This window comes from Epinephelus fuscoguttatus, linkage group LG6 (assembly GCF_011397635.1).
Source record: "Epinephelus fuscoguttatus linkage group LG6, E.fuscoguttatus.final_Chr_v1".
NCBI classification, from domain to species: domain Eukaryota; kingdom Metazoa; phylum Chordata; class Actinopteri; order Perciformes; family Serranidae; genus Epinephelus; species Epinephelus fuscoguttatus.
The window spans coordinates 47,117,335-47,142,538 of NC_064757.1; the positions used below are offsets into that span (position 1 = coordinate 47,117,335).

The 25,204-nt window shown below is 42.4% G+C and overlaps 2 protein-coding genes and 1 long non-coding RNA gene across 9 annotated transcripts; 1 reads left to right on the forward strand and 2 right to left on the reverse strand.

Moving 5' to 3' along the window:
• Positions 1 to 311: 311 nt before the first annotated feature.
• LOC125890391 (spermatogenesis- and oogenesis-specific basic helix-loop-helix-containing protein 1-like) lies at positions 312 to 13,393 on the reverse strand. Of its 2 annotated transcripts, XM_049578997.1 has the most exons (7): positions 13,246 to 13,393; positions 12,161 to 12,330; positions 11,653 to 11,901; positions 6,943 to 7,093; positions 6,497 to 6,600; positions 6,370 to 6,397; positions 312 to 619 (listed from the first exon to the last, which is right to left on the reverse strand). In XM_049578997.1, the coding sequence occupies exons 3-7, from the start codon at positions 11,865 to 11,867 to the stop codon at positions 605 to 607; spliced, it is 513 nt and encodes a 170-aa protein (XP_049434954.1). In that variant the 5' UTR covers positions 11,868 to 11,901; positions 12,161 to 12,330; positions 13,246 to 13,393; the 3' UTR covers positions 312 to 604. The 2 variants fall into 2 exon arrangements, 1 of the variants encoding a protein (XP_049434954.1); XR_007449549.1 differs by lacking the exons at positions 6,370 to 6,397; positions 6,497 to 6,600; positions 6,943 to 7,093; ... (1 more) ...; positions 12,161 to 12,330; positions 13,246 to 13,393 and adding an exon at positions 990 to 1,391.
• A 454-nt stretch (positions 13,394 to 13,847) lies between these two features.
• Positions 13,848 to 21,919, reverse strand: med27 (mediator complex subunit 27). The gene is made up of 8 exons (XM_049579156.1): positions 21,702 to 21,919; positions 21,078 to 21,222; positions 19,504 to 19,634; positions 16,168 to 16,261; positions 15,170 to 15,277; positions 15,020 to 15,061; positions 14,861 to 14,938; positions 13,848 to 14,084 (listed from the first exon to the last, which is right to left on the reverse strand). Exons 1-8 carry the CDS (start codon positions 21,902 to 21,904, stop codon positions 13,950 to 13,952), a joined length of 936 nt encoding a protein of 311 aa, XP_049435113.1. The 5' UTR covers positions 21,905 to 21,919; the 3' UTR covers positions 13,848 to 13,949.
• On the forward strand, positions 16,255 to 19,062 carry LOC125890482 (uncharacterized). 6 transcript variants are annotated; one of them, XR_007449561.1, is made up of 5 exons: positions 16,255 to 16,997; positions 17,162 to 17,234; positions 17,568 to 17,804; positions 18,098 to 18,334; positions 18,604 to 19,062. It is a non-coding gene; the product is annotated as an uncharacterized LOC125890482 (long non-coding RNA). The 6 variants fall into 6 exon arrangements; XR_007449560.1 differs by lacking the exon at positions 16,255 to 16,997 and having other exon boundaries at positions 17,005 to 17,234; positions 18,604 to 18,799; positions 18,832 to 19,062; XR_007449557.1 differs by lacking the exon at positions 16,255 to 16,997 and having other exon boundaries at positions 17,005 to 17,234.
• Positions 21,920 to 25,204: the final 3,285 nt, after the last annotated feature.

A 25,204-nucleotide genomic window follows, 5' to 3' on the forward strand; every position in this document is an offset into this window, starting at 1 on the left:
CAGTGCCACTGTGTCAGAGCACGGAAAATAAATGTGTCAGTATTTACATCACAGGTCATAAACAATAACAACATGACAATAATAATAATAATAATAATAATAATAATAATACAGAGGCAGCTGACATTGCCCTTTCTCCAGCAGGCGGTGCTGTTCGCTCATTAATCACGTGCTCTACACCACTGTTAGCAGTGACGTCATCATACCGTTTCACTCACACACACACACACACACACACACACGGAAGGTGCTTCCTGTTGTGTGACAGTAAATAATCATAAATGTTAACATGAATGTAACCATGACGATGATGATGAGCTGACTGTCAGATGTGTGTATGTTGAGTCTCACAGCAACTGATCAATGATCAATACAACCGATTTATTCTATTTAAACAGAAACAGGAAGTACAAACTAAATAACAAAATAAAATCATGATGAAATCATATTCCTGTTCTCTGATCTCTACAGGAAATCAGTCCCTTCAAAATAAAAGACCCAAACTCTAAACAGAACTTTCTCCGAGTACTTCGTATATCACAGACCAACTGACTCCTCCGGACTGGACTGTTGCCATGGTGACCAGCAGGATGATGTCACAAAGTTATGAGACAGGAAGCTGCAGGAAAAAAACAGAGACTTTAAATCTAAACAGGAAGTGATTTCAACATGACTTTAACATGAAACATCCTCAGCTTAAAGTTCTTTAAAGGATAACTTCGGTATTTTTCAAGCTGGGCCCTATTTCCCCGTGTGTATGTGTGCGTATGATTCATGGGTAAAGCTCGTTCTAAAATTGGTTCAGTATTGAGGGAGGCAGTTGCAACCGGCAGCAGCGAAACCAGCTAAAACGGTAACAGGGGTAAATGCGTCCCGTATAATTTTGCGCATTAAAAGTGCTTTTTTTCGCCACTGACTGGTTCAGATTGCCAGTGCTGTCTCTGTAGATAGCATACTAAGCGTTTCGAACATTGTTTATATAACATTACCTCCACTGTGTCTGTAGCTCTCTCTACTCGTGGGACAGTCGTTTTCTTGAGGAAGAGGTGTTTGGGGATTGGATGTCTTCTCTTCTTCGGCTGGCAGTAGTCATCTTGGGAGAAGTGAGCACTGCAGACCCGATGGTCTGCAAGGCGCAGTGTCTGGGCAGGAGTGTTAGCATCCATATGTAGCACAACTAGCCACAACTTCAGCATCTCGCCGTCCGACAAAGGCAGCCTATGAAAGCTGTACGGGGTGTTGCACGACATCCTGTTCTTGCAATTCGGATAAGCACAAACACGAACTATTGTTTTCAATCAATGCACTAAAACTCTCAACTGTACTCCGGGACAACCAGTGCCACTCGGAGCGGCACTCAGCATGGCTCCTCTGTTTTCTTCCGGCAACAAGCAAATCTCTCGCGAGATGACGTCACAGCCCAGAGGAAGTGAAGGGTAAAGGAAACGCTTAGTATGCTATTTACAGAGATAGCACTGGCGATCTGAACCGGTCAGTGGCGAAAAAAAGCACTTTTAATGCAGAAACTTATACGGGATGCATTTGCCCCCATTACCGTTTTAGCTCGTTTTGCGGCTGCCGGCTGCATCCGCCTCCCTCAATACTGAACCAATTTTAGAATGAGTTGTACCTATGAATCATACGCACACATACACATGGGGAAATAGGGCCCAGGTTGAAAAATACTTAACCCTATATGGGCCCGAACGACGCATAGTGCGTCCAAATTCACACCTGTTCTTCTCCATTGATTTTCTCCGCGACCGTGTGTCATAGCGAGAAGCCACGCATATCACGTGACACAGCGGAATCGTAGCTTTCCGACAAGACCAAGCTTGCCGGTAGTCCAATGTTTTCACAGTGAAAAAAATGCTAAAGTTACATTAAAATTATGTATAACAAAGCTTTCATACAGCTGTGCGCACACATTACTCTTGGATGGATTACTCGCGAATGCAGGGTCACACAGAAATGCCACACACATCACATGAAAGCGCAGGAGCAGAGCTTTCCAGTGATATCACACATCATTGTGCTGTCATCCCATTACACTATAAATACAGATTAATTGTCTGCAAAATAAAAACCTGATGAATTTCTTTACAGTCCATTATACAGATCTTGTTATCAGTCACTTCATACAGTGAGGAATATCGTATCTTACTACATCTTAGGCTTGCGTGTGTTTCTCCCTGTCTATCCACATTTGTAGTCCGGCTTTCAAGATGCAAATATCTCCATATTGTCCAGTTGACACTCCATCAGACTTTGTATGACAAGACCAGCCACTTCACCTTTGCGCACCCAGACAACTGCAGCCTAATTATGCATACATGACAGGGCCGTAGTCACCATATACATTGAGGGGGACATGTGCCCCCCCACCTATGCCCAAAATGTTCCCCCAGTATATAACTGAAACTGAAAGACAAATATTATCTTGGAGGACATCATTGCACTTGGTTGACTATTTTTCTATGATCTTAGATGTAAATATTGCATGTTTCTTTCAGATAAAACACATGTTTGACTTGTGAGTCAATGGAATTTCTTGCAATAATGAAAAAATATTGGCAATCATGTCCGCCTGGCACAAACCACATGTTTTGGACAACTGTGAAGTGACAGAATGTCCCACCATCATGGTTCTTATATTGCCAGATTCCAGAGAGTCTCCCCTCTTCATATATGGCAGAATATGTCAACTTCCAACTTGCTATGCTGAGATACATGTAAAAATGTAAGAATTTAGTCATACGGATATGTTTTTTTCATTGATATAAAAATGAATATAATATACAGGCACATAGAAGGACATGAAATGATGGCAAATCTGGTTAGCCCTGATTGCCCTGAAAAAAAAAACCAAGATATAGCATGTGTATGTAGCCTTTATAATGACTGTGATATGAGCTTAAAAGTAAAGGCAGTAAAAATACCCCAAAAACGCCGAGGGCCCATAGGGTTAAGTTATCCTTTAAGCTTCTGATCAACATGATGATTTAGCAGGTAGAGGACAGTGTACCTGAGCAGGTAGAGGACAGTGTACCTGAGCAGGTCGAGTACAGAGTACCTGAGCAGGTAGAGGACAGTGTACCTGAGCAGGTAGAGGACAGAGTACCTGAGCAGGTAGAGGACAGTGTACCTGAGCAGGTCGAGTACAGCGTACTTGAGCAGGTCGAGTACAGCGTACCTGAGCAGGTAGAGGACAGGGTACCTGAGCAGGTAGAGTTCAGAGTACCTGAGCAGGTAGAAGACAGGGTACCTTAGCAGGTAGAGGACAACGTACCTGAGCAGGTAGAGGACAGTGTACCTGAGCAGGTAGAGTACAGTGTACCTGAGCAGGTAGAGGACAGAGTACCTGAGCAGGTAGAGGACAGATAAAGGACAGAGTACCTGAGCAGGTAGAAGACAGGGTACCTGAGCAGGTAGAGGACAGAGTACCTGAGCAGGTAGAGGACAGTGTACCTGAGCAGGTAGAGGACAAAGTACCTGAGCAGGTAGAGGACAGTGTACCTGAGCAGGTAGAGGACAGAGTACCTGAGCAGGTAGAGGACAGAGTACCTGAGCAGGTAGAGTACACAGTACCTGAGCAGGTCGAGTACAGTCTACTTGAGCAGGTAGAGGACAGAGTACCTGAGCAGGTAGAGGACAGTGTACCTGAGCAGGTCGAGGACAGAGTACCTGAGCAGGTAGAGGACAGTGTACCTGAGCAGGTCGAGTACAGCGTACTTGAGCAGGTCGAGTACAGCGTACCTGAGCAGGTAGAGGACAGTGTACCTGAGCAGGTAGAGTACAGTGTACCTGAGCAGGTAGAGGACAGAGTACCTGAGCAGGTAGAAGACAGTGTACCTGAGCAGGTAGAGGACAGAGTACCTGAGCAGGTAGAAGACAGTGTACCTGAGCAGGTAGAGTACAGTGTACCTGAGCAGGTAGAGGACAGAGTACCTGAGCAGGTAGAAGACAGTGTACCTGAGCAGGTAGAGTACAGTGTACCTGAGCAGGTAGAGGACAGAGTACCTGAGCAGGTAGAGGACAGATAAAGGACAGAGTACCTGAGCAGGTAGAGGACAGAGTACCTGAGCAGGTAGAGGACAGTGTACCTGAGCAGGTCGAGTACAGAGTACCTGAGCAGGTAGAGGACAGTGTACCTGAGCAGGTAGAGGACAGTGTACCTGAGCAGGTCGAGTACAGCGTACCTGAGCAGGTAGAGGACAGTGTACCTGAGCAGGTAGAGGACAGAGTACCTGAGCAGGTAGAGGACAACGTACCTGAGCAGGTCGAATACAGAGTACCTGAGCAGGTAGAGGACAGTGTACCTGAGCAGGTAGAGTACATGGTACCTAAGCAGGTAGAGGACAGAGTACCTGAGCAGGTAGAGGACAGAGTACCTGAGCAGGTAGAGGACAGATAAAGGACAGAGTACCTGAGCAGGTAGAAGACAGGGTACCTGAGCAGGTAGAGGACAGAGTACCTGAGCAGGTAGAGGACAGAGTACCTGAGCAGGTAGAATACAGAGTACCTGAGCAGGTAGAGGACAGTGTACCTGAGCAGGTAGAGGACAGAGTACCTGAGCAGGTAGAGGACAGATAAAGGACAGAGTACCTGAGCAGGTAGAAGACAGGGTACCTGAGCAGGTAGAGGACAGAGTACCTGAGCAGGTAGAGGACAGATAAAGGACAGTGTACCTGAGCAGGTAGAGGACAGTGTACCTGAGCAGGTAGAGGACAGAGTACCTGAGCAGGTAGAGGACAGTGTACCTGAGCAGGTAGAGTACATGGTACCTAAGCAGGTAGAGGACAGAGTACCTGAGCAGGTAGAGTACAGAGTACCTGAGCAGGTAGAGGACAGATAAAGGACAGAGTACCTGAGCAGGTAGAAGACAGGGTACCTGAGCAGGTAGAGGACAGAGTACCTGAGCAGGTCGAATACAGAGTACCTGAGCAGGTAGAGGACAGTGTACCTGAGCAGGTAGAGTACAGTGTACCTGAGCAGGTAGAGGACAGAGTACCTGAGCAGGTAGAGGACAGATAAAGGACAGAGTACCTGAGCAGGTAGACGACAGTGTACCTGAGCAGGTAGAGGACAGAGTACCTGAGCAGGTAGAGGACAGATAAAGGACAGAGTACCTGAGCAGGTAGAAGACAGGGTACCTGAGCAGGTAGAGGACAGAGTACCTGAGCAGGTAGAGGACAGAGTACCTGAGCAGGTAGAGGACAGATAAAGGACAGAGTACCTGAGCAGGTAGAAGACAGGGTACCTGAGCAGGTAGAGGACAGAGTACCTGAGCAGGTAGAGGACAGATAAAGGACAGAGTACCTGAGCAGGTAGAAGACAGGGTACCTGAGCAGGTAGAGGACAGAGTACCTGAGCAGGTAGAGGACAGAGTACCTGAGCAGGTCGAATACAGAGTACCTGAGCAGGTAGAGGACAGTGTAGCTGAGCAGGTAGAGTACAGTGTACCTGAGCAGGTAGAGGACAGAGTACCTGAGCAGGTAGAGGACAGATAAAGGACAGAGTACCTGAGCAGGTAGAAGACAGGGTACCTGAGCAGGTAGAGGACAGAGTACCTGAGCAGGTAGAGGACAGAGTACCTGAGCAACTAGAGGGCAGATAAAGGACAGAGTACCTGAGCAGGTAGAAGACAGGGTACCTGAGCAGGTAGAGGACAGAGTACCTGAGCAGGTAGAGGACAGAGTACCTGAGCAGGTCGAATACAGAGTACCTGAGCAGGTAGAGGACAGTGTACCTGAGCAGGTAGAGTACAGTGTACCTGAGCAGGTAGAGGACAGAGTACCTGAGCAGGTAGAGGACAGATAAAGGACAGAGTACCTGAGCAGGTAGAAGACAGGGTACCTGAGCAGGTAGAGGACAGAGTACCTGAGCAGGTAGAGGACAGATAAAGGACAGAGTACCTGAGCAGGTAGAAGACAGGGTACCTGAGCAGGTAGAGGACAGAGTACCTGAGCAGGTAGAGGACAGATAAAGGACAGAGTACCTGAGCAGGTAGAGGACAGAGTACCTGAGCAGGTAGAGGACAGATAAAGGACAGAGTACCTGAGCAGGTAGAAGACAGGGTACCTGAGCAGGTAGAGGACAGAGTACCTGAGCAGGTAGAAGACAGGGTACCTGAGCAGGTAGAGGACAGTGTACCTGAGCAGGTAGAGGACAGAGTACCTGAGCAGGTAGAGGACAACGTACCTGAGCAGGTAGAGGACAGATAAAGGACAGAGTACCTGAGCAGGTAGAGGACAGATAAAGGACAGAGTACCTGAGCAGGTAGAGGACAGATAAAAGACAGAGTTCCTGAGCAGACACACTGTTTTCATATGTAGTTATTGTAGAAATATTATTGAGGTGTTTACGAACCTGTCCATCAGTGTGTCTCCTGCTCGTCCTGTTAGGCAGTGAGACACCGTCAGATCAGATCGGAAAAAACAAGATCTTCACAGATGGGACATTTACAAAAACTCCTGACAGGTGATCTCTGTCTCACCTGTTGAGCTTCTTCTCCTGCTCGGCAGCCATCTTGTGTCCAACCTCCCTGTTCTCCTGACTCCGCCGCAGCCAATCAGCATGAAGCTCAGCGGGAGGACACAGCTGACATCATCATCATCATCACAACGCGCAGAGAGACAGAATAATGAACTAAAGCTTCAGAGACTGTCGACATTGGAGGACTGAGACGTAACGTTGGTGATCTGAATCTACCAACAGGTTCTCTGAGTTCGCTCATGTTTTCTGTTTCCTCAGAGGACTATTTTATGGTGTATCTCTATGTTGGGCTGAGACTATTTCATGGTGTTGTATCTGTATGTTGGGGCTGGGACTATTTTATGGTGTATCTGTATGTTGGGCTGGGACTATTTCATGGTGTTGTATCTGTATGTTGGGCTGGGCCTATTTCATGATGATGTATCTGTATGTTGAGGTTTGGATTACCTGTATGCACTGGTCTTCCGCAGGGACTAATTCCTGGACCTTCTCCAGGAAAGCCACTGTTGTGTCCAGCACTGTCACCATGTCAACACGTCCGCGGGGGATCATGGGTAACAGCTGTCGAAGTGTGCTGCAGCTCTGAGTGATGCGTTTCCTGTCAGAGATGAGTAAAAGTCATGTGAGGGGAAGCCCCGCCCCTTTCCAACAGCCTCCTGATCATGTGATCACATTAACAATAAGCTCGTTCAAGATGAACTGCGCCTCGCCTGGACAGTGGACAAGATCGGGGGCTGCAGCAGGAGGCGGTGACAAAGAGCTGCAGTCGAGTCGGACAGTTTCCCGACAGTTTCCAGCAGCCTTCAGTCTGTACAGGAAGTCACAGAGACACTTACATCCTGTCAACTTATTAAAATATCGTCAGACTTATATACAAGATTGTTCTCAGTCTCCAATTGTTTAAATTATGAGAGATTAATTTATTTGAATGTTTTACAGACGATCTGTAATTTATGTTCATGGTTCAACCAGGGGCGGCTGGCCAATAGAGGGTAATAGGGTGCCGCCCCTCCTCGAGCCACAAAAGAAAAGAAAGATGATAATAAATGTATGATTATCATCATCATTATTGTCATATATACACACAATATATTAATTATTCTGATCATTTTCACTTGAAACAGCTCATCCAGCCTCTGAATATCCAATCAGAGGCAGTGTGAAGTCACGTTCCGGCCCTCTGGGGCGATATCAGCCTGGCTGGAAATCACCCTGATTCACTCTCATAGACTTCCATGTAGAATGTTTTTTTTTTTCTAAATGCAGGCATTCCAGTGCAATCTCTATGGGTTCTGGGAGGGCTTGCCCCAACGTGTTTTCGTCATACGTTAACCACCAAGTATCATTCACCTGCTCCTCGGATGGTCTGATTTCCCATGTCGGGAAGTCGTTCTTACTTTATTGTGTGTTCATGAGTGTTGTGGTGGTAATGTGGAGACAACATGGACATAACAAAGAAGATGTGTTGCATTTTATCACTCAAAATGTTTAAAAAACACGTCGTCAACCGTTTCCACTGAAATATTGCTTTACAGTCGGAAACTCATTTTTACGATTATTCCGACATCACGAAGCAGTGCCACTGCGCAGCAGTCACATTCAAGATCAAAATGACTAACGTTTCCAGCTGATCCAAGAGGCTTTTTACCATATAGGTTAAAAAGGAGCGACACATAGTGCATCCAAATTCACACCTGTTCGTTCCTCTCTATGGATTTTCTCCGTGACTGTTAGCGAGAAGCCACTCATATCACATGAAACAGCGGAACTGTAGCTTTGTCGGACACTTGTCGGTAGTCCAATGTTTTCACAGCGAAAAAAAATGATAAAGTTACACTAAAATTATGTATAACAAAGCTTCATACAGCTCTGCAGATACATTACTCTTGGATAGGTTACTTGCAAATGCAGGGTTGCACCGAAATGCCACGCATATCACATGAAAGCGCAGGAGCAGAGCTTTCATGTGATACCACACACATCATTGTGCTGCCATCCCATCACGCTATAAGTATAGATTAATTGTCTACAAAATGAAAACCTGACGAATTTCATTACAATCCATTACACAGATCTTGTTATCAGTCACTTCATATAGTGAGGAAGATGCAAACATCTTCATATTGTCCAGCTGACACTCCATCAAACTTTGTATGACAAGACCAGTGCAATTCACCTTTGCATACCCAGACAACTGTAGCCTAATTATGCATGCTGACAGGGCAGTAGTCACCATATACATTGAGGGGAACATGTTCCCCCCCAGTATCCAAAATGTCCCCCCAATATATAACTGAAACTGAAAAACAACAACAAAAAATGTTCAGGTCAGGTCAAATAGCAGTGATACTATGTGATGTGCATTGTATTAAGTTGTAGGGTATGCCTGCATTTATTTCTTTAATCAGAACACAAAATTAATTTCCACTTAGCTATAATAAATGTTTTCTGATTAAGGCTGACAATGACTCAGTGAATACCTTACTCAGTTTTCTCTGATTAATGGTAAAACAGGTCTCTGTTTACATTCAAATGTATTTGTGTGGGCAAACTGATGAAAATTAGTCTGTTGATGACCACAGTGGATTGTTCAGTCATTGCAGAGCCAAATTAATTCAAATTTACCCATTGAACGGGTCACCCCGCTGAGCAATTTGGCAGGAGCCACCACTGGGTTCAACCTCCATTTTAAAATGAACTCTCCTGTAAATCAACATCATACCAGTTTGACCTGTCGCCTCAACTACACAGGCAAAATACACTGTGTCTGACTGTAAGCTTCATATTTTATACAAGACAACAGCTTTCATTAAACATCAGTCAGAAACAGTCAGAGCTTCAAATCTATATGGATGTTAGTTTAAGAATTGTCACATCCCACTGACCACCAGTCGCTGTGATGTTAAATACTTCAATAATTAATTAAAACTGTCCCATGTTAATATACAGTAGACTGTGTAGTTTAATATTTAGCAATATTCAGTACACTGTAAAGTTTAATATTCAGTAACATTCAGTAGACTGTATATTTTCATATTCAGTAGACTATATAGTTTAATGTACAGTAGACTGTATAGTTTGATATTCAGTAGACTGTATAGTTTAATGTACAGTAGACTGTATAGTTTAATGTACAGTAGACTGTATAGTTTAATATTCAGTAGACTGTATAGTTTAATGTACAGTAGACTGTATAGTTTGATATTCAGTAGACTGTAGAGTTTAATATTCAGTAGACTGTATAGTTTAATGTACAGTAGACTGTATAGTTTGATATTCAGTAGACTGTAGAGTTTAATATTCAGTAGACTGTATAGTTTAATATTCAGTAGACTGTATAGTTTAATGTACAGTAGACTGTATAGTTTGATATTCAGTAGACTGTAGAGTTTAATATTCAGTAGACTGTATAGTTTGATATTCAGTAGACTGTATAGTTTAATGTACAGTAGACTGTATAGTTTGATATTCAGTAGACTGTATAGTTTAATGTACAGTAGACTGTATAGTTTGATGTACAGTAGACTGTATAGTTTGATATTCAGTAGACTGTATAGTTTAATGTACAGTAGACTGTATAGTTTAATATTCAGTAGACTGTATAGTTTGATATTCAGTAGACTGTATAGTTTAATGTACAGTAGACTGTATAGTTTAATATTCAGTAGACTGTATAGTTTAATGTACAGTAGACTGTATAGTTTAATGTACAGTAGACTGTATAGTTTGATATTCAGTAGACTGTATAGTTTAATGTACAGTAGACTGTATAGTTTAATATTCAGTAGACTGTATAGTTTGATATTCAGTAGACTGTATAGTTTAATGTACAGTAGACTGTATAGTTTAATGTACAGTAGACTGTATAGTTTGATATTCAGTAGACTGTATAGTTTAATGTACAGTAGACTGTATAGTTTAATATTCAGTAGACTGTATAGTTTGATATTCAGTAGACTGTATAGTTTAATGTACAGTAGACTGTATAGTTTAATATTCAGTAGACTGTATAGTTTGATATTCAGTAGACTGTATAGTTTAATGTACAGTAGACTGTATAGTTTCATATTCAGTAGACTGTATAGTTTAATGTACAGTAGACCGTATAGTTTCATATTCAGTAGACTATATAGTTTAATGTACAGTAGACTGTATAGTTTGATATTCAGTAGACTGTATAGTTTAATGTACAGTAGACTGTATAGTTTCATATTCAGTAGACTGTATAGTTTGATATTCAGTAGACTGTATAGTTTCATATTCAGTAGACTGTATAGTTTGATATTCAGTAGACTGTATAGTTTCATATTCAGTAGACTGTATAGTTTGATATTCAGTAGACTGTATAGTTTGATATTCAGTAGACTGTATAGTTTAATGTACAGTAGACTGTATAGTTTCATATTCAGTAGACTGTATAGTTTAATGTACAGTAGACTGTATAGTTTCATATTCAGTAGACTGTATAGTTTCATATTCAGTAGACTGTATAGTTTGATATTCAGTAGACTGTATAGTTTCATATTCAGTAGACTGTATAGTTTGATATTCAGTAGACTGTATAGTTTGATATTCAGTAGACTGTATAGTTTAATGTACAGTAGACTGTATAGTTTCATATTCAGTAGACTGTATAGTTTAATGTACAGTAGACTGTATAGTTTCATATTCAGTAGACTGTATAGTTTAATGTACAGTAGACTCTGTATAATTTATGATGAATGTATTTTGTCTCTGACAACTAAACTTCACCATCAGTCACACCACATGTTTTCGGTTCACAGAATAAACCTTCAAATCAGACAAATTAAATTTAAATCTCTGAAATTCAAGAAAAATTAAAAGTTTATCTAAAGTGTCATCTTGTTGAGTCGACATCTGAACCAATCAGTTGTTAGATCAGGTGAGAGCCAGGAGGTGAAGTCAGTGGAGAGCAACTGCTCGCCATTTTATTGCCGTCCACTTTTGTCATGCGTCAGAGCAAGTCCGGATGAAGTCGGACACCAAACTAACCAGCATGCATTGTGCGCTGATCTCCGGTGGTCGAATCTGCGCAGGCCTGGCCCATCTTGAATGAGCCTCATGTCATGTGGTGGGAGGTGGGGCTTCTCCTTAGGTATAAGACTTTAAAATAACACTCCAGGAAATAGTCAGTACCTGCGGTGTCTCTCCAGTAAAACACAGCTGCTGCTGTTTTTCATCTTCATTTTTCTTTCCCTCAGACCTTCACCCTCCTCTTCATCAGGTGAGGCGGCAGTCAGCAGAGCATCTGAGTCGATGGTGGACAGAATCTGACCTGCAGGACCGGAAACAGGACATGGACCGGGTCCAGTTCTGGTCTCTGTAAAGTGTTTCTGTCTGTCAGTTGACATCCTACCGGTCCTGGGTCACAACCTGGATCAGAACCTGGAACCAGCAAACCCCAGGAGTACATCAGAACCTGCAGAACATAAGCTACATGATCTCAAAGAAAACAGACTCAGTATCTGACAATGACGTCAGTATAAATTAGTTTTTAACAGGTTACTGTTTGAAGCATTTAAAGACATCGTTGTGACAGAATGACACACACACACACACACACGTTTATAGACATGATCCTTTGTGTTTGTGTGTGTGTGCGCGCGTGTATTTGATATATGATGTTAAATGTGTGTCAGAGTACCTGAGTGAATTCGATCCTCCTGAGTCTGAGTTTGTTGCTGGTCTGAGCCTCACCTGTAGACGAGCCTCACCTGTCCTCCAGGTGGAAACACTCCCTGACTTCAGGATGTCTCCTTGACAACAGAGGAAACTTCTTTAACCCTTTAATGACCAAATGTTTTCAGTGGAGATCTGAGGTCAGAAATAAAATCAGGAGTTAGTCACTGATACACAAATCAACAGGAAATCAGTCAATAATCAATTAAGTCTGATTGGATCATTTTAAATACTGAAGCTTCGGATGAACAGGGAGATTACTGATTAATTCAGAAGTATACAGGATCAGGATCAGGTCCAGGATCAGATCCAGGATCAGGATCAGGATAATCAATATAAATAAAGTTATTGATAATTGAAATCTGTCCTCCAGGATACACTGAACTGTCCAATCATGTCTGAGCAGGACATCTGACTGCTGGAGGTCAAAGGTCATCAGGAATAAAAATAATAACAGTTTCATTTACATGATAACATTTTGTTTAAATTGTCAGTGCAGAGAGCTGATCAATAATTGATAAATGTTACAGATCGGTAACTAATAAAGCTTATTGAACAATAACTGATTAAGGTTACTGATCAATGCTGGTTATAAACTCAGTTAAATAAACTGATCAAGTGATTATTAAATATTGATATTCTAACAATCACAGCTTACCTTTAAAGCCTTGTCATAATTTGAATTCGGATGCTACAGTTAAAGTTTGACCTTGGTTAGTGGAGGGAGGCAAAATAATGGGCCTGCCCCTGGACCCTTACTGACTCCAGCAGATAAACATAGATAACAAAACTTAAATATACTCAAGGGTGATTTATTTTTATCATGCACCCCACCCCAAATGAAAACACACACAAAAAAAACCTTGAAAAAAACAAAAAGGTATTTGGCACAATGTCCCCTTTAATAATAATTGTCCTCATCAAAGTAAATCCCAGTGCAAAAGGAGAGTCCACTGTCTGATTGCTTAAAAATGAAAAAACAGACTCCAGGAAAAAACAATGCATTGCCAAAAATGAAAAATAATGAGGAAAAAGAGGGATCACACTCACCAGGGTGGAATAAACAAAAACAATCTGGTCCTACTCAGAGGATGGGTCTGTTTCTTCCTGGTCCTCCACAGAAACACTCTCGAGGAAACACCAAAACATGGGACGTAGAACACTTCATCCAAGGCAGGCTGTCACCACCGCAACTCTGTTCCCCTTCCTTTTTCCCACACAAAATTAAAAAAGAACCCTCCCCAAACAATTCCCTGCTCTTTTACCTCCTCCCTGCCACGCCCCTTCACCTGGGTGCAAACACACCTGAACACAGTTAACTCCCAGGAGGAACAAGATTAGAGCAGGGGTGAGGGGAGGACACTGGAAGACACACAACAGATTATATTAGAAGGCTAATCTGTTGTTTTTTTTAAACCCTCGAGCAATATGATGTAGCATGACTCTCCCCTCACCTTTGTGGCGGTGTCACAATGTCACATTACATGTTTCAGATTTTCTTTTTGCTTAAAATGAACTACAACTCCCAGTATGCGTCTCACCAACAAACAGCCAATCACACAGCTCCAGTGCTTCGACTAAGTCGACGGATCAAATCAAACTTTGAATGAAATTTATTGAAATCTTTCTTCCTGACAGACTGAAAACACAGATGACTGTAAAATCATACAAATTAAACTTTATTCAAACATCTTTGTACATACACAAGCAAACAAATATCAGAGTCCATCAACAGGTAAACAGGAAGTATTTGTTTACATGCGACACGTGTCGTGAAACGCCTCGAGTGTCCTAAAGTCTCGCCATGTTGGAGGAAGTCCGTCCTGCAGGAAACGACCACAGCGCTGACACGGAGACTGGAAGAGTTTGATGTAGCTCCGCAACCACGTCTGAGGACAGGTGGAGACAGACAGATGAGGAGACAGACAGGTGTAAAGACACACAGGTGGAGACAGACAGGTGGAGAGACAGCCAGGTGGAGAGACAGAGACAGGTGGAGAGACAGACAGGTGAAGAGACAGACAGGTGGAGACACAGACAGGTGAGGAGGCACAGACAGGTGGAGAGACAGACAGGTGAAGAGACAGCCAGGTGGAGAGACAGCCAGGTGGAGACACAGACAGGTGAGGAGGCAGAGACAGGTGGAGACAGAGTCAGACAGACAGGTGAGGAGGCAGAGACAGGTGGAGACAGAGTCAGACAGACAGGTGGAGAGACAGCCAGGTGGAGACACAGATGGGTGAGGAGGCAGACAGGTGAAGAGACAGACAGATGGAGACACAGACGGGTGAGGAGGCACAGACAGGTGGAGAGACAGAGACAGGTGAAGAAACAGACAGGTGAAGGCACAGACAGGTGGAGACACAGAAAGGTGAGGAGGCAGAGACAGGTGGAGACAGAGACAGACAGACAGGTGAAGAAACAGACAGGTGGAGACACAACCAGGTGGAGAGGCAAAGACAGGTGGAGACAGAAGGGTGAGGAGACAGACAGATGGAGAGACAGACAGGTGAGGAGCCACAGACAAGTGGAGACAGAGACCGGTGGAGAAACAGACAGGTGAGGAGACAGAGACAGGTGGAGAGACAGAGACAGGTGGAGAAACAGGCAGGTGAGGAGACAGACAAGTGGAGACACATACAGGTGGACAGTGATGGTGTCTCACCATGAATGATCGAACCACGACGTCGGGCATCTGGGGCAGCTGGTAGTGCAGCAGGGCGGTGGTGGCATGGTCTGTTACCTAGCAACAACACAACCAATCAGAGTTTTGCACACTGAGCTCAGCTGTGAAGGAGCTCAGGTAAGGACAGGTGAGTCTTACCTTCTGGAACACCTGGTACTGAGACTTGGTCCAGATGTCCAACTGATGAGGACAGACAGGTTAGACAGGGGACAGAAAAACAGACAGGTTACAGTTGAGACAGTCAGACAGGTATCAGGGGTCACCTGTCAAGTGAGTTTGACCTCCTACCTTTCCGTCCTCGTTGTAAATATTCTCGTTGTATCCTCGAACAACCGTCCTATCAATGAACAACGAACGCATCACAACGATTGCCTTCAACACCTTCCCCAGGGTCACCTGAGAGGGACGTATGTCAGAGAGACACCTGTTACCTGGTCTGAATACACCTATTACCTGGTCTGATCACACACACCTGTTACCTGGTCTGAACACATACACTTGTTACCTGGTCTGAACACATACACCTGCTACCTGGTCTGAACACACACACCTGTTACCTGGTCTGAACACATACACCTGTTACCTGGTCTGATCACATACACCTGTTACCTGGTCTGATCACACACACCTGTTACCTGGTCTGATAACACACACCTGTTACCTGGTCTGATAACACACACCTGTTACCTGGTCTGAACACATACACCTGTTACCTGGTCTGATCACACACACCTGTTACCTGGTCTGAACACATACACCTGTTACCTGGTCTGATCACACACACCTGTTACCTGGTCTGATAACACACACCTGTTACCTGGTCTGATAACACACACCTGTTACCTGGTCTGATAACACACACCTGTTACCTGGTCTGATCACATACACCTGTTACCTGGTCTGAACACAAACCTGTTAACTGGTCTGAACACAAACCTGTTACTTGGTCTGAACACACACCTGTTACCTGGTCTGATAACACACACCTGTTACCTGGTCTGATAACACACACCTGTTACCTGGTCTGATCACATACACCTGTTACCTGGTCTGAACACATACACCTGTTACCTGGTCTGAACACAAACCTGTTAACTGGTCTGAACACAAACCTGTTACTTGGTCTGAACACACACCTGTTACCTGGTCTGAACACACCTGTTACCTGGTCTGAACACATACACCTGTTACCTGGTCTGAACACACCTGTTACCTGGTCTGAACACATACACCTGTTACCTGGTCTGAACACACCTGTACAGTTTGTTTGCCGTGTGTTTTATTACCAGCAGCACAGCCGACGTCCCGTTGGGTCTGAACAGCTCGATGGTCATATCAGGAAACATCCGGCCGATCCGAGAGATAACATCATCCACATACCTGTCCACAGAGAAACAGGATGTGATGTCACAGAGGTGATGTCAATGGGGGTCATCAGGTGAGTAAACCATCGGTGGAACAGTGACGATTCAGTGCGTCGGGTCGGTGAAGATGTTTCAGCGGTATGTAGTAAAACTTTAACTTCACCTGTACGTCACAAACATTTCAGTAGGAATCTGTGATTCTTTAATATTTGTTCATACTAACCGAACGTTGTAGACCAGCCTCAGACCATACAATGATGGGCCGGCTCTCTCAGAAAATGTTAAGAAACTTTTTTACTAAATGAAAAGCATATTCAAACTGAACTTATTTAAACAGACTGTAATATTTAAAAGTATTTATTTACTAATTTACTGATGTTTGAACCCATGTCATCATTACTGTGACATTAAAATATTCAAATATAAAGAGTGAGTTTTCCAGTCGGAGCTGACTCCTCCCACTGAACTATAATGATGGTACTGTACTGCTAGGGTCCTAAGGACAGAGGGATGTCGTATGATGTAAAGCCCTGTGAGGCTAATTGTGATTTGTAACATTATAAATAAAACTGACTGACTGATTGATTGATTGATTGTAGTCACTGTAGTAACCGTAGTTACTATAGTAGTTACTGTAGTAACTGTAGTTACTGTAGTACTCACTGAGGGGAAGTTGTAGTTACTGTAGTTACTGTAGTACTCACTGAGGGGAAGTTGTAGTTACTGTAGTTACTGTAGTACTCACTGAGGAGGTGCTGTAGTAACTGTAGTTACTGTAGTACTCACTGAGGGGAAGTTGTAGTTACTGTAGTTACTGTAGTACTCACTGAGGGGGAGCTGTAGTTACTGTAGTTACTGTAGTACTCACTGAGGGGGAGTTGTAGTTACTGTAGTTACTGTAGTACTCACTGAGGAGGTGCTGTAGTTACTGTAGTTACTGTAGTACTCACTGAGGGGGAGCTGTAGTTACTGTAGTACTCACTGAGGAGGTGCTGTAGTTACTGTAGTACTCACTGAGAAGAAGCTGTAGTTACTGTAGTACTCACTGAGGGGGAGCTGTAGTTACTGTAGTTCCTGTAGTACTCACTGAGGGGGAGCTGTCATTACTGTAGTTACTGTAGTACTCACTGAGGGGGAGCTGTAGTTCCTGTAGTACTCACTGAGGAGGTGCTGTAGTTACTGTAGTACTCACTGAGAAGAAGCTGTAGTTACTGTAGTTCCTGTAGTACTCACTGAGGGGGAGCTGTCATTATTGTAGTTACTGTAGTACTCACTGAGGGGGAGCTGTCATTACTGTAGTTACTGTAGTACTCACTGAGGAGGTGCTGTAGTTACTGTAGTACTCACTGAGAAGAAGCTGTAGTTACTGTAGTTCCTGTAGTACTCACTGAGGGGGAGCTGTCATTACTGTAGTTACTGTAGTACTCACTGAGGGGAAGTTGTAGTTACTGTAGTTACTGTAGTACTCACTGAGGGGGAGCTGTAGTTACTGTAGTTACTGTAGTACTCACTGAGGAGGTGCTGTAGTTACTGTAGTTACTGTAGTACTCACTGAGGAGGTGCTGTAGTTACTGTAGTACTCACTGAGGGGGAGCTGTAGTTACTGTAGTTCCTGTAGTACTCACTGAGGGGGAGCTGTCATTATTGTAGTTACTGTAGTACTCACTGAGGAGGTGCTGTAGTTACTGTAGTACTCACTGAGAAGAAGCTGTAGTTACTGTAGTACTCACTGAGGGGGAGCTGTAGTTACTGTAGTTCCTGTAGTACTCACTGAGAAGAAGCTGTAGTTACTGTAGTTACTGTAGTACTCACTGAGGGGGAGCCTGTAGTTACTGTAGTACTCACTGAGGAGGTGCTGTAGTTACTGTAGTTACTGTAGTACTCACTGAGGAGGTGCTGTAGTTACTGTAGTACTCACTGAGAAGAAGCTGTAGTTACTGTAGTTCCTGTAGTACTCACTGAGGGGGAGCTGTCATTATTGTAGTTACTGTAGTACTCACTGAGGGGGAGCTGCAGTTACTGTAGTTACTGTAGTACTCACTGAGGAGGTGCTGTAGTTACTGTAGTTCCTGTAGTACTCACTGAGGAGGTTCTGTAGTTACTGTAGTACTCACTGAGAAGAAGCTGTAGTTACTGTAGTTACTGTAGTACTCACTGAGAAGAAGCTGTAGTTACTGTAGTTCCTGTAGTACTCACTGAGGGGGAGCTGTCATTACTGTAGTTACTGTAGTACTCACTGAGGGGGGGCTGTAGTTACTGTAGTACTCACTGAGGGGGAGCTGTAGTTACTGTAGTTACTGTAATACTCACTGAGGGGGAGCTGTAGTTACTGTAGTTACTGTAGTACTCACTGAGGAGGTGCTGTAGTTACTGTAGTACTCACTGAGAAGAAGCTGTAGTTACTGTAGTTCCTGTAGTACTCACTGAGAAGAAGCTGTAGTTACTGTAGTTACTGTAGTACTCACTGAGGGGGAGCTGTCATTACTGTAGTTACTGTAGTACTCACTGAGGGGGAGCTGTAGTTACTGTAGTTACTGTAGTACTCACTGAGGAGGTGCTGTAGTTACTGTAGTACTCACTGAGAAGAAGCTGTAGTTACTGTAGTTCCTGTAGTACTCACTGAGGGGGAGCTGTCATTATTGTAGTTACTGTAGTACTCACTGAGGGGGAGCTGCAGTTACTGTAGTTACTGTAGTACTCACTGAGGAGGTGCTGTAGTTACTGTAGTTCCTGTAGTACTCACTGAGGAGGTTCTGTAGTTACTGTAGTACTCACTGAGAAGAAGCTGTAGTTACTGTAGTTACTGTAGTACTCACTGAGAAGAAGCTGTAGTAACTGTAGTTACTGTAGTACTCACTGAGGGGGAGCTGTCATTACTGTAGTTACTGTAGTACTCACTGAGGGGGGGCTGTAGTTACTGTAGTACTCACTGAGGGGGAGCTGTAGTTACTGTAGTTACTGTAGTACTCACTGAGGAGGTGCTGTAGTTACTGTAGTTACTGTAGTACTCACTGAGAAGAAGCTGTAGTTACTGTAGTTCCTGTAGTACTCACTGAGGGGGAGCTGTCGTTACTGTAGTTACTGTAGTACTCACTGAGGAGGTGCTGTAGTTACTGTAGTTACTGTAGTACTCACTGAGGGGGAGCTGTAGTTACTGTAGTACTCACTGAGGAGGTGCTGTAGTTACTGTAGTTACTGCAGTACTCACTGAGAAGGAGCTGTAGTTACTGTAGTTACTGTAGTTACTGTTGTACTCACTGAGGAGGAAGTACCAGAGTACTGGGTTGGACTTTGGGTCGTCTCTTGGCTGAAGCTCCCATCTGATTGGCCGATCGTTTGAGTGACTGTTGATTTAACAAACTGGAAGCCAAACCAGCATGGTACTGCAGCTACACACAGATACACACACAGATTCACAATCATCGTCATGGTAACAACACATAAGCTAAATTCACACATTGTAAAGTTATTCATTAACGAACCCGAGATCATCTTCCAGACAGGAAGTGACATCATACTCTGTCACAATAACACCAAACTGTGACTTTCCTCAGAAAAAAATTTATACACATTCATCAGGTTAATCAATCAATCAATCAATCAGTTTTATTTATAAAGCCCAATAATACAAATCACAGTTTGCCTCACAGGGCTTTACAGCATACGACATCCCTCTGTCCTTAGGACCCTCACAGCTGATCAGGAAAAACAAATATTAACATTAACGTAAGCCTTACTAACGTAATCGTTGTGATGTCATCAGAACAACCGACTCATGTTAACATTAATTTTCACGTGATGAAAACTTAACATTGACGTCACGTCATCAGAACGAATGAATCATGTTAACGTTTTTTTTTAACGTGATGAAAACTTAACGATAACGTCACATCATCAGAATTACTGAACCATGTAAGCGTTATTTTTAACGTGATGAAAACTTTGCATTAACGTCACGTCATCAGAACGAATGAATCATGTTAACGTTTTTTTTTAACGTGATGAAAACTTAACGATAACGTCACATCATCAGAATTACTGAACCATGTACGCGTTATTTTTAACGTGATGAAAACTTTGCATTAACGTCATGTCGTCAGAATTAATGAACCATGTTAACGTTATCTTTGATGTGATGAAAACTTAACATTAGCGTTGTCAGGTCATCAGAACGATTGAATCAGGTTAATGTTATCTTTAACATGATGAAAACGTAACGTTAATATTGTCACATCATCAGAATGAATGAACCATGTCAACATTATCGCTCTCTTTTTTTTTTTTTAAGATATTTTTCCGGGTATTTTAGCCTTTAATTGACAGGACAGGTGAGTGTAAAAGGGGGAGAGGAAAAAAGAGAGACAGGGAGTGACATGCAGCAAAGGGCCATGGGCTGGATTCGAACCCGGGCCGCTGTGGCAACAGCCTTGTACATGGGACGCCTGCTCTATCCATTGACCCACCAACGCCCCAACGTAAACGTGATGAAAACTTATTGTTAATGTTGCCACATCATCAGAATGAATGATCCATATTAGCGTTATCTTTAACATGACGAAAACTTAACGTTAACATTTACACGTCATCAGAATGGCTGATCCATGTTAGCATTATCTTTAACATGATGAAAAATTTATGTTAACGTTGTCACGTCATCAGCACGAATTAATCACAGCTGGAGACCAGACGATCGATCAGGATCAATAACAGGTCGATAAACACTGATTAGTGTATTTCCTGTGTCTGACACTGATGTCAGGCTCCTCCCACAGACACCTGTACCTGAGCATCACCTGTGAGGAGCTCACGTGTTAGCCTGTTAGCATGCTCACCTTGTTAGACCACTTGTAGGCCTGCAGCAGCTGAGAGTATAGAGGGGTTTTATCCTGGACCGGATCCAGACTGAGCAGACCGCTGTTATGGAGGGGATGAGACTCTGAGGGACGTCCCACCAGACCGCTGAGACGCTCCAACTCACTGAGACACAGAGACAGAGACAGAGAGACAGAGACAGAGACAGACACACAGACAGTGAGACAGGTTATTTATCAGAGCTGTGATGTGAATCAGTCACACAGCTGACAAACAGCAACACTCCCACTTCTTGTTTTTACCCAAGGAAACTGTAACAGAGGTATCTGTTTCTACATCTATAGTTATAGATATAGAAACAGATACAGATACATACAAACATACAACATATACATTTCATACATGACGTTTAACATATTTAACATTAAGATCTATATAATTTAAAATCAGTAGATATTTGACTGTAATCTGCAGCTGCTGCTGTGTGTCCTTAAATAGAGTAAAATCTGACTGGGCTTTGGTGTGACTGTGACTCTGAGCTTAAAACATTATAATTAAAACCACTTCATATCAGATTGTAGTCTGCAGCCGCGGTGCAGTTATACTGACTAAAACCTGAATGAGGTTAGGTGTGTGGGACTCACTTGAGGTCTCTGTTCACCGCCTGCAGGTTGTCCTGGAACTCGGCTATAAACTGCTTCTCCCGGCCCTCCAGGGTCTCCCGGTTCTTCATGCCGTCCTTCAGGGACTCGAACACTCGGCTCACGCTGGAGCGGAGCGCCTGGATGCCGCTGATGGCGTGAGAGAAGGCGTCCAGATTCACCCCGACATTCACCACGTCCGCCATCTTTGCTGCGTCTCCTCTGTCTTCTTCTTCTTCTTCTTCTCTGGGGTTTAACGGCAGCTTGCATCCTTAACGTTGCATTACCGCCCTCTTCTGGAGTTATTTGACTCCTATATTATCCAGTGTCTCATATCTTCCATATCAGTCCAGTTCTTTTTAAAAAACACATCAAACACTTTCTGCCTTTCCCAGTCTCACCACACGCCAGTATGTCCTTTAAGCTTGATCCTGTGAGTCCTTCTCTCCTCATCTCCTCCAGCATTTCCTTCCGCTCCTCTCTGTATTTGTTGCAGTTGGTAATCACATGTTCCACTGTGTCTGATATCTGGCAACAGTCACATAATCCATTTACATGTTTCCCGATAATGTGAAGTGTCCCATTCAGATCACTATGTCCAATTCTCAGTCTTGTCATCACTGTCTCCTATCTCCTGTTTCCTCCCCTGCGTCTCCCAGCGCCCACTCTCTTCTGTAGTGCATATAGGTGTCTCCCTCTCACCTCCTGCTCCCAGTGCTGCTGCCATTTTCACTTGTTTTCTTCCGTACAATGTTCTTTCCTTCCAGTTTTGATAACTTGATCATGATATCTATATTTTCTTTTTTAACTGCTTGCTTGGCTATAAGATCAACTTTCTCATTACCCACAATGCCCATATGTGCTGGAACCCAAATAAATTTAACTACTATACCTTGTCCTATTATTCTTGAATGCATTTTCAAAATTTCATACAATATATCTTGTCGATTTGTGGAAGTACCTCGCTTTAAACTCCACAAAGCAGATGCTGAGTCACTACATATAAGCGCGTGGTTTGGTCTGGCTTGCTCTATCCACTCTAGTGCCATCACAATAGCAAACAATTCAACTGTATACACACTTAAATCATTTGACATTCTTTTACCAACTTCCACTCTTCTACTAGGCACTGCAACAGCAGCCCCAGTGCTGCCTGTTGATGGATTTTTGGACCCATCTGTAAATACTTGAACATAACCCATATAACTACTTTCTGTATATCTATAAAATTCATGTACACAATCTACATTTTTATTTCTTGCTTTAACCTGAAGCAGCTCTAAATCTACTGTCAGTCCCTCTAACATCCACACAGGGGTTGTAGGCCACAATACTGTCGGGCAGAACTCCATTTCATACACCCCCAGGTCTCTTGCTGTTTCATCTCCTGTCCATCCAAAACTTAAATTCATTGCTCTCTCCCTTTCCCAACATTGTTCTAACACTTTTCTGGTTGGGTGATTTTGTTCATGTCCTCTTAAATTCATCCAATAATTAGCTCTTAGCTGCTTCCTACGTAAAGACAGCGGCATTTCTCCTGCTTCAACTTGCAAGGCACACACAGCCTAAGAGCCTAAGCCTGGACATCCAGCCAATACAGTTCTTGCAGCAGAACCATACACTACACTTCCATAATCCATCCTTGATCTAATTAATGCAACGTAAATATATTTCAAGGATGCCACATCTGCTCCCCAGTCCAAACCCACAAGGCATCTCATTACATTTATAACTTTTTTACATTTGTCAGCAATATTTTTAATATGTTCCCTCCATGTTAGTCTGGTATCAAAATATACTCCTAAGAATCTAAAAGATTCAACTCTTTCTAAATTATTACCATACAATTTCAAAATAGTATTTTCTTGAATCCTCTTTCTGGTGAAAAACATAACCTTTGTTTTCTCATTCTCCTCTGTCTGCTGCTGGCGCTCAGTGATGACGTCACGAAGCCGTTTTTTTTTGTTTGTTTTTTTAAATTTTCACAGTGTTTTATTTGCAAATATGAGGTTTAACAAACACATACACAGAGTTTTAAAAATAAGCTCGTGTTCAATTGTGTCAAAGGCTTTGTAGAAATCAATAAATAAGATAAAACTTTCATCTGGTATTAAATCACGAAAATCTATCATATCCAGTATCAGTCGAATGTTATTCCTAATATGTCCTTTTTTGAATAAAACCAGATTGCTCTGTATCTATTATTTGATCTAATCCATGGTTTAACCTCCTAGCAAAACTTAAAGCAAATAATTTTGCATCATTGTTCAGCAGACTGATAGGCCTCCAATTTCCTATGTGTAATCTGTCTTTTTTGGTTTGGGAATTAATGTGATTACTCATTGCCTTAAAGTAGGAGGGAGCTCACCTTTTGAATGGATTATTTAAACATGGCTGGTAGGAAAGGAGCAAGTTTAAGATTGAAAGTCTTATAAAATTCCCCTGTCAAACCATCATTACCAGGATATTTGTTTTGTCTAAGGGATTTAATACATTCACTAATTTCAGCCAATGATATCTCCTCTTCACATGAGACTCTAAGATCATCATTTATTTTTCTTGAATCTGCTGAAATATTGTCTAAAAATGGTTCAGTATGGGAGGGTGTAAAGGTTGAAGAATATAAATCTTGATAAAATTGAGCTACATGTTGAGAGATTATTTTAGGATCATCAGAGATTGTGCCATTGATAATCAATTTACTTACTGCTGCAAATTCTGCATTTCTTTTTTCTAAACTAAAAAAAATATTTAGTATTTTTCTCACCTTGCTCAAGCAATTTGCATCTTGATCTAATAAAAGCACTTCTAGTTTTCTCTTCATAAATATTTTCTAATTGGCTTTTCTAATTGACTAACTTATTCAAATTCATCATCTCTTCATTAGTTAAATCATTACAGTTTTTTGTTTGCAGATTCAAAATATCTCTGATAGTCTCAATTTCTTTCTGTTTTTTTCTAATTTGCTATGAATTTACATTTTTTAAGTGCAGCTCTTTAAATATCATATTTCAGTAGTTCCCAAAAGTATCTCATGGAGTATCTTTTAAATCCACATTTTAGACTAAAAGAAAAACAATAGATGTAAAAAAAAAAAAAAGAGTAATTTAAAAAAAAGAACATCTGTAAAATAAATAGATAAATAATGAATGAATAATTAAATAACGCTGAAGTAGAAAAAAAAGATCTGAAAAAAAACGTGTTGTTTTGAATTATATACAACAGATATAATTTATATATAGTAATAATATTAAGTCACTTATTAAACAACATCTGAAACTCTGTAATATCTGTAATAATGTTAAATTAATTTAATAATAATTTAAGGGAAAAGACTCAGACAGGTGTTGGTAAAACTTTTTTAAGAATAAAAACAAGATTATTTGGACCACATGTCATCATTAGACGTGCCCATCATCATTAGACCTATTTTTCTCCCGTTAAAGGTTTTTTTGGGGAGTTTTTCCTGATCAGCTGTGAGGGTCATAAGGACAGAGGGATGTCGT